The 9,778-nt window shown below is 42.2% G+C and overlaps 1 protein-coding gene across 1 annotated transcript; it reads left to right on the top strand.

The window, feature by feature from the left end:
• Positions 1 to 7,637: 7,637 nt before the first annotated feature.
• Positions 7,638 to 9,009, top strand: LOC125411809 (actin-like protein 9). The gene has a single exon (XM_048452173.3). It carries the CDS (start codon positions 7,727 to 7,729, stop codon positions 8,960 to 8,962), a length of 1,236 nt encoding a protein of 411 aa, XP_048308130.3. The 5' UTR covers positions 7,638 to 7,726; the 3' UTR covers positions 8,963 to 9,009.
• Positions 9,010 to 9,778: the final 769 nt, after the last annotated feature.

Consider the following 9,778-nt stretch of genomic DNA (forward strand, 5'->3'; position numbering starts at 1 on the left):
TGCTTTTAGATAAAACATAGAAAGCTTCTTTTAAAAGAGAATATAGTGCTGAATGCAGAGATTCATGACTGCCCCCAGACACAGAAGATAAAACAGCATATAAGGCACAGTCTGAAGCAACTCAGTTACACCATTCCATCCGTGTGTCTCTGGTAGTATTGAGGAAGAAGAGGTGGGAAGGAAACAAGAAGGGGAGGAGTGGAAGTTGCCACAGTATTCCACTCTTCAGACTCCACACAACTATTGTAACCAGATACCAGGAACAACTGTACTTAACTGTACTGGGTTCACTCAAAATCAGCCCTAGCCACAGTCAGTCTAAGAAGGGGAGAGACTCACAGGACCCCACCCTTTACCTCTCAACTGTGGCTATAGATGGATCTTAGGAGAAGGGGGATCACTGTCTTTATTTGTGTCTTTTCTGCTATGTTCACCAGACTCCAACATATATCCCCAAACCCACATCCTCAAGGGGGGTGGGGGTGGAGAGAGAGAGAGAGAGAGAGAGAGAGAGAGAGAGAGAGAGAGAGAGAATTATTAGAAGAATAATCCAGGATTGTAGGGAGTCAGGACTGAGAGTGCACAAAGCAAGGTATATTCTGTGTAAGGGAAAAATAATAAAGTAAAAACAACATCAGTCTGTAATTTCACTTTTGTGTCTTTATCTGGATTGGAATCAGGGAATACCAGTTTGTTAAGTGTCTGGAAGCCTTGCTTCCTTTTCACATCAAAGAATACTTTAAGTAGCTTTATTATCAGTTATTCTCTGAAGTTTTGACATAATTCAGTGATGACTCAATCTGCTTCTGGGATTTTTTTGAATGGGGTGCATTTATTAATGCTTCCCTGGTGTTGCTGTTTATTTATCCTTTTATTTATTTCATGTTGGTGTAATTTTGGTATGTAGTATGAATCAGGATATTGACCCATTCTTTTTAAAGTTTCCAATATAGTTGGCCTAGAGATCTTTAAAGTCAGTAGGCATCAAATATGTGTTTGCACTTGTGTCTCCTGATTAGGCTGTGCAGTTAGCTTGGGTACTTCTCAAGTCATGTTAACAAGAGTCCTGTATAGATAGCTATCAGGGAGATGTTGACTGAATCTCCTTTAAGATTATATCTCACCCCAATAAGGATGGCCATCAGCAGGATAACTAACAAATTCTGGCATGAATGTTAGGAAAGGGACACTGTTATACACGGTGGGAGTGTAAACTAGAGAAGCCACTTTGGAAAACAGTCTGCACTTTTCTCAAAAATCTGGAAATAGAACTACCGTATACACTACATTGTTTGGTCATTTCTTCATAAATGGTCTCTGGAGTATTGTCTACAATTTTCTGTGTACACCCATACCCTTCTACACAAACCAAGAAAAAGAGACTCCAGAATTAATCAAGTCTCCTCAGAGACTCTAGCTAAGAAATAGATATGTCATGATTATAAGCAACAGGCTTCTCTGCTGTGTTCTGAGGTTCAAGCTGTGCTGTGATGATCACGACAGCTAAAAAGGCACCCCAGCTCTGTAGGGAGGTAAGCACACAGAAATACGAATGCAAACACAGAAGTCTGCCTTTAGAGCACAGGGTTCTGAGTGCATGGGCACCTTTCAGATGATAGGGCTACTTATTTCACATAGTCATAAATTTATTGTTTGGATTAAACACATTAGTGATTAACTCTGTGTCATCAATGATGCATCTTGTTGAGTTAAGGAAAAAAAATGAAAGCATTTCCCCTTGTAGTCATTTAATTAAGGGCAAGGCCAGGTGTGAATTCTCGTCTTCATGTTCCTTGTGTCCTATTAGGGACAGATAGACGCAGACAGAGAAAACAGACAGACTCACAGGGACAGATTCATAAGACAGCCTTCAGGCAGGTATAGATTGAGACTCATGTAACAGATGGACAGCAAGGACAGAAGACACAACAGGCATGAAGTAGAGAGTAAAATCTGGAGTCTCTCTTGGTTAAATGACTTCAGTGGGAAAATAATTTTATTTCTTTCCTTCACACTGATGCATTACTGGTGACTAATGCTTTTAATTGGTGACTAATGCATATGCTAGTGTAACAACACAACACTTAATGAAAAGAGAAGCCATGAATTTGAAAGAGAGCAAGAAGGGATATATGGGAAGGTTTGGAGGAAGGAAAGGAAAGGGGAAATGATTTAGTTATAGTATAATCTTAAAAAGTAAAAGGAATAGGTTTTTAAAAAAGAAATGAAGAGCTGGGCGGTGGTGGCGCACGCCTTTGATCCCAGCACTAAGGAGGCAGAGGCAGGTGGATTTCTATGAGTTCGAGGCCCAGTCTGGTCTACAGAGTGAGTTCCTGGGTAGCTAGGGCTGATACACAGAAAAACTCTGTCTCCAAAAACTAAGAACAAACAAACAAACAAACAACAACAAAACTCAACCAATCAACCAATACACAAACAAAAAAAAAAGAAGTTTTTGCTGCCCCAAATAGTTTCTCAGAAGAGTTTAAATCACAACAAAATTCCCAGCCCACTGTCTCATTAAGAATCTAGGTATATTTAAATAGATCAAGTCCTAGTTATAAAAAAGGATCTATGCAAGCAAGCTTATCCTAAAATCTTAAGTTTGCATAATAAAAAGCCGTTTAGATTTTTTTTTATCATTTAATAAATCCCACAAATCCCAGTGCCACTGTCAGTGGCCCCTCAGTCTTCCCCAACTGTCAACCACATTCAGAGGGACTAGTTTGATCCCATGCTTGTTTACTCCCAGAGCAGTTAGAGTTGGTGAGCTCCATTAGCTCAGGCAAATTGTCTCAGTGGGTGAACCCGTCATGGTCTTGACTTCCTTGCTCATACTCTCTCTCCTTCCACTCCTCAACTGGACCTTGGAAGCTCAGTCCAGTGCTCCATTGTGGGTCTCTGCCTCTGTTTCCATCTGTTGTTGGATGAAGGTTCTGTGGTGACATTTAAGATAATCATCAGTCTGACTACAGGACATTTCCTTTTTTTTTTTTAAAAAAAAAGTTAATTTAAAGAACTTGTTTTTCATTTTACATACCAACCACAGTTCCCCCTCCCTCCACTATTCCCACTCCCATTCTCACCACCTTCCCCCTACTCAAATCCCCATCCATTCTTCAGAAAGAGTGAGGCCTCTCATGGGGAGTCTACAAAGTGTGGCATATCAATTTGAGGCAGGACCAAGCCCACTCCCCTGTATCATGACTAAGCAAGGCATCCCACAATGGGCAATGGGCTCCAAAAAGCCAGTTCATACACAACTCTTGCATGACTTTAGTCACAAGACAATCCTGTCAAACCTGAACATCCTGTTATTATTGAGTACTGCAAACAGTGCACTATAAGGATGGAGATCGCAAGGGTGAGGTGTTCCTTCAAGAAACACGTAGGTAAGACCTGGGTTTAGGATGAGGAATTTGACAATCAAATAATGCTTCTGCCCAGATGTTTCTCTCTGCTGCCTACAAGTCCTTATTTCATCCTGGAGTGACCCTCTTTCTTTGATTATTCCTGTGACTCAAATACCAACAATCTGTGTCCTCTGTAAGAGCAGCGAGTGCTCTTAAGTGCTGACCCATCTCTCCAAACCTGATATAGGCCTCCTTATCCCATACAGAGTAAACTAACAAAGTTACTACTGGTAGGGATAATATTCTCTGTAATGTTTATTTAAAAAGGGAACTTTTACGTAAAGATCTGACAAACATAAATATATCACATCCTTCATAAAAATTATATATTTGTAATGAAACTATCACAATATAACAGAAGTTTAATGTATGTTTTTAAATTTTTAATATGAATATTTTATTTATTACTATTGATGCATATTTATATGTGTGGCCACAGTATGCATGTAAAGGTCAGAGGAGAACTTGGGGCTGGTTCTTTCATTTCACTAGGGATGAAACTCAGGTTCTCAGGCTTACAAAGCAAGCACTTTTTCCCGTTGAGCCATTTCACCAGTCTGCAAATATGTTTTTACTTTTATATGAAGAATTCCTCTTCAATATTCAGTACTGAAAGAAAAAGAGTTAATTACATTTGTATGGCAATTTGGAAATATTTTCACAAATTTGCTTCTCAAAGTGCTCTAAAGTAGTCCAGGCAGGTATTATTTTTCCCATCCAGACATTAAGACCACGTATTGAGGGCAGTAAATGAAATGATGCATGCTCACTGGTATGAATTAAACAACATATAGCAAAAGTTAATAAATCAATCAATACACATGCTTCATAAACACTATTCTTAGGCAAAGAAAGACACTGAGACATAAAAATTAAGACATTAAGACTAAAGTATTAATCTTTCTTAGTGTTAGAAATGGATCTGAGCATCTCAAGAAAATGGCCAGGCAAAAATTTTACTTCTGTGGAAGGGAGCATAACGGTGTCAAGCTCAACCTGCAAACACACCCAGCAGGGGTCGCTCGAGGACTTCTTCCATAAAGCAAAGAGGTTAGTGCTTAAATGGTCAAAGCTCACCTCACATACTTATGATAGTGGCTGGGTTAAAACAATGCAGTTACAACCAAAACATAGTTGTTTTGAGCACCGAAATAAAACCTTTATTGAACATTTCATCTCAAGAACAATTAACCATGGACAAATTTCAATTTTTATTAAGGGGCTTGGGGCTTTACTTTTTTTTTTTTTTAAATAGAATTCTGCCTTGTTTATCCCTTTGACAAAACAGACAGCAAATTTTGATTACATTTTTCACACTTTTTTTTGTACATTTAAGAATGTTCAGTGAGTGGTGCCAGGAGTGGTGGGGCATGTCCTTAATCCCAGTACTCTAGAGAGAGACGATATAGAAAAATCTCAGTTCATTTAAGGCTACTTAATTAGACTTGTTCCAGAAAAAATAATGTCTGGGAGCTGGAGAGATTGCTCAGTGGTTAATGCACTGGCTGTTCTTCCAAAGAATGCAGGTTTTATATCCAGTATTCCCATGACGGTTCATAACCACCTTAACTCCAGCCTAGGGGATCTGTTGCCCTCTTCTGGCTTCTGTGAGCATTGCATGCAGATGGCCCACAGACATATATGCAGACAAAACAGCCATCCACATAAAATAAAAGCAAATAATCTCTTTTAAGAAGCCTAGTGTACCAGTCTGTGGTAATGCTATCACTCCCTGTAACACATCTACAAAGAAAAAAGCAAATATATTTTATTTGTCTGGTTTTAACAGATAATTCCTGAAATCAGCCCAATGAATCCTTGGTTTTAGAGTGAGTAGCCTAAGATAATGGTGTCTACTACACTGGTTTTAGATGTTACTAATGACTTGTTCTGAAGTACTGTGGGTCAACCCTAGAGCTTCATTAAACAAGTCGAGTGCTTTAAGATCCAGCTATCTCACTAGTCCTGCTAACAATTACTGATTACAAATTACAAAATTTGTGCTTTTAATTTTAATTTGTGTGGAGTGCTTTAAGATCCAGCTATCTCACTAGTCCTGATAACAATTACAAATTACATTTGTTTTTAAATGCCACTAGTATTTACTGTGGAAGCACCAGCTTATGTATCCCCAGAGGCTCACTGTAATCAGGAGAAAGCAGAGTACACAAAAAGAAGGCAGACAACCCTCCCCTCTATAATTCCCATATAATAAAAATACAGAGTGGAAATGGGGACCACTTCCAGGAGGAAGGTATTGAGATGAGATTTGAAGAGGCAAATTCCTGTTCTGCTAGAAGGAGATGGGGTCTAGAGTTTAGGAGTTGGGAGAGATATCTTGGTGGTCAAAGACACTTATTGCACCTCCTAATAACTTGGGTTCAAATCTAAGCACCCACATAGTGGTTCCCAGCATCCTGTAACTCCAGTTCCATGGATCCAATGCCCCCTAGGGCCAACAGGCATGCATGTACTGCACAACATACATACATACATGCATACAGACAGACAGACAAAACACCCATATATGTATTGCTTTCTTAAGGGAATTATGAGAATGATTGAGGCAAATGTAGTAACAGAAAGGACAAGGAATTTGAGGCAGTTACTTATTCGATCTCCCCCCCCCCTTTAAAACAATGCTGGCTCTTTATTCCTTTCAAAAATCAGAAAGCCAGGGTCAAAGAGATCACTTCACAGTTAAGAAGCTCAAGAAGATCTGGAATAAGGATCCAACAGTCCATGTAGGTACAGCGGACTACTTGTCATTAAACCTAGGAAGTCAGAGAAAAAAATCCTAGAGCAAACAGAATTGCAAGACTAACTGCCTCAATAAGTTCTGTTTTGATTTAAAGACCCTGTGCTGTTTTGAATGGAGAATGCTGAGTCCTCGTAGGCTAATACCATAGGGTGAAAAAGGTCAAGGAAAAAGCACCCTGACTCTGACTTGGCCCCAGGACCAGGGCTTGAAATCCCACCAATCCCTGGGCTTGTCCCCAAATCAGGCTACAGAAATTCACCAATCTCGTCACCCTAGAAAAATCTGTTTCCCAAGAAATCCCATTTATAGCTCTGTGCCCTGTTCAGTTTGCTGCTGCTTCTTACTCTAGCGGCAGCCACACTGCTGGATTCTTTCTTCCTAATAAATCTCCTGAGTGAGGTTTATTGTGTGGTGTGACATTGTTGCTGGAGTGGAACAGAGCTGTAACACTTTTACCAGGGAAACTTTCCACTAACTGAGCAGAGCTGTAACATTTCATCTGGCCTGAGCAGAGCTATAATAACATTGCTGGGGAAATCCTGTAGTTGCTACACTTGCTTTGGGAAAACCTTTCCCAGGAGCAGAACTGTAAGCTGCTATGTTTACAGTGAACTATGTGGTATTTTTTGCTCCTGACTGACCTTTCCATTTGAACTGCAATACTTACACATATAATTGAATGCTTGGTTCCCAGTATTGGTAACTGTCTTGGAAGGATTAGGAGTTGTGTGGCCTTGTTGGGTGTGTGTCATTGAGGGTGGGCTTTGAAGTTTCAAAAGCCCGCACAGTTCCCTGTTAGCTCTCTCTGCCTTACACCAATGGATCAGATGTAAGCTCTCTGCCACATCTAACAATAGCACCATGCTTGCCTGCCTGCTGCCACGTTCCCTAACATGATGGTCGTGGACTCTAACCCTGTGAAACCTTGAGTCCCAAAATTGAATGCTTTTCCTTATACTTAACCTTGTCAGGGTGTTTTCTCGCAGTAATAAAAATTAACTAAGACAGAGACGATGCCAAAGATTGAATAATAAGAATAAACAACACTGGGCTCCCATCCACACAGGGAGATAAGTACACATGGATCACCTGCCCCCCAAACACACCCATACACAGGTGAACCTGCATACACATATGAATGTACACTATGCACACATCTGCATATGAAAAGAAAAAATCTGAAACTCAAATTGGCTTGTCACCTTCTGATTCCTATTATCAGTGGGCACATGGCTGTTTATGATGGGTGATAAATACTAATTTTGGGGGAGATGAAGCAGAATCAAAGACTTGCACAGACGCCAGACTTACCTCTCCATATTTGGCTTTGTGGTTTTAATCAACTCTGAACCCTGAGGCAGGGTGCACCCTTTCTGACCACACCCTGTCCTTGCATTATGAAGCCAAGGCAGGTTGAGTGATCTCATAGATATCAAGGGGCACCTCTCTCTCATTCTGCTCATGCTGGTCCTGGCTGGGCCTTTTTTTTTTCCTGCACCCCGGAGTAAAGTTGTCAACTTTGTCAAGCATCCTCACCAAATCTACTTGCAAGATGGATGTAAATGGTCCCAAGCGCATGGAACCCCACAGGCCGCTTGATCTGAACCCTCGCTCAACGCCAGTACAGAAGAATCTGTTACAAGAACCCTACTGTGTGGTTGGTAACAAACTGCCAACAAAGATGAGTGCTGTGGTCATCGACATGGGTTCTGGCACGTGTAAGATGGGCTTCGCAGGACAGACTCAACCCAACTACATCGTGACCAATGTCGTGGGCCACCATCCCAAGAAACAAACCACAATGGGGCAGCCCAAGGTGGAGACTTTTATTGGTGAGGCAGCCCAGGCTTGCCAGGAGTTAACCCTGATGCAGCCTGTTCGCAATGGTATTGTGGTGAACTGGGAAGCAGCTGAGCTCATCTGGCGCCACATCCTGGAGAATGACCTCCGAGTAGCTACCCAGGACCATCCTCTGCTGTTCACTGACCCGCCCTTCAACCCTGCAAGCAACCGCGAGAAGCTGGTGGAAGTAGCCTTCGAGTCTCTGCACGCCCCTGCCATATATGTGGCCTCCCAATCCGTGCTGTCAGTCTATGCCAATGGGCGCGTTAATGGGCTGGTGGTAGACACTGGCCACGGGGTCAGCTACACAGTGCCAGTCTTCCAAGGCTACAACCTGCCCGGTGGTATCCAGCGCCTTGACTTGGCTGGCCACTACTTGACTACTTTCCTGGCAGAGAAAATCTTGAGATCTAGCTTGCCACTGAAGAAGGAAGACATGGACACAATGGAGAGTATCAAGCACCAATACTGCTATGTGGCCACAGATTTCCAGAAGGAGCAAGGGCGCCCTGATGACAAATTCCGGCGGTGCCTGAAGCTGCCAGATGGAAAGATGATCACAGTGGGGAAGGAGCTCTTCCAGTGTCCTGAACTACTATTCCATCCCCCGGAGACCTCGGGACCTTCATCTTTGGGCCTCCCCAGGATGGTGGAACAGAGCCTTTGCACGGTGCCACAGGAGCTGCAGGCCGAAATGGAACAAAACGTGCTGCTGTGTGGAGGCTCCTCTCTCTTCCCTGGCTTCGAAGGTCGCTTCAAGGCTGAGCTGCTCCAATGTCTTAGTCCGGATGCCTACGTGGTTGTGGCTGCCCAACCCAATAGGAACCTCTCAGTGTGGACTGGGGGGTCCATTCTAGCCTCACTGTGTGCCTTCCAGTCCCGCTGGATCCAGCGTGAGCAGTACGAGGAACAAGGTCCCAATATAGTGCACCGCAAGTGCTCCTGATTCATCGCAGGGTGGAGAGTGGTGTGGAAATAAAACTTCCATAGTGAGCACTGTCCTTTCATGTTGCATTCTCTCCCATCCCACTAACTGAAAGCCACCTAGGAGCCTCAGGTATGAACTCCTTTGCAGACCAGTGGCCGCTGGAACTTGACCCTCACACATTCTTGGGTGAAATCAGACTTAAAGCACTTCCTCTAATCCACACCTTTGAGGCATCCCGATTCTCATCCTTTCCTCCACAAGGATCCCTAACACCGTTCCCTTATTCCATCAACCCACCCTCCTGGGATCATTTACCTCACCTGCCTATCCAAGGCATCCTCAAGTGAGCGTGTGTGTGTGTGTGTGTGTGTAGGTATGCACAAACAGACTATCATTCTGTTTGGGATATGATGGAAATTAGATAATTTGCAATTTTCCAATGTTACTTTCTAAGTTTTCCAAAGTTAGTGGACTTGACTGTATTTTCCGTGTGTATTGACATTTCATCTTTTCAGAACCATTAGTTCATTAGCTCATGTCGTAACTGGATTGTCTGATTTTTGTTTGCTTAGTCTTTTGAGTTCTTTATATATTCTAGGCATTAGTACTCTGTCAGATATGTAGTGTGCAAAGATATTCTCTCATTTTGTGGGGTGCTTATCGACACAATTGGTTTTTGTTTGTTTGCTATGCAGGAGTCTTTTAATTTCATGAATTCTTAATTGACAGTTGTTGGCCTTATTTCTGGAACAACTGGAGTCCTGCTGAGAAAGTCTTCCCCTGTGCCTATATTAAATTGTTTTTTTCCTTATTTATTCTTTATGAATGTGTTGT

This window comes from Myodes glareolus, chromosome 1, assembly GCF_982192425.1.
Source record: "Myodes glareolus chromosome 1, mMyoGla1.1, whole genome shotgun sequence".
NCBI lineage: Eukaryota > Metazoa > Chordata > Mammalia > Rodentia > Cricetidae > Myodes > Myodes glareolus.

Excerpts from the sequence above, each read along its gene's own strand:
- LOC125411809 (XM_048452173.3), top strand. The coding sequence starts at position 7,727 with ATGGATGTAAATGGTCCCAAGCGCATGGAACCCCACAGGCCGCTTGAT.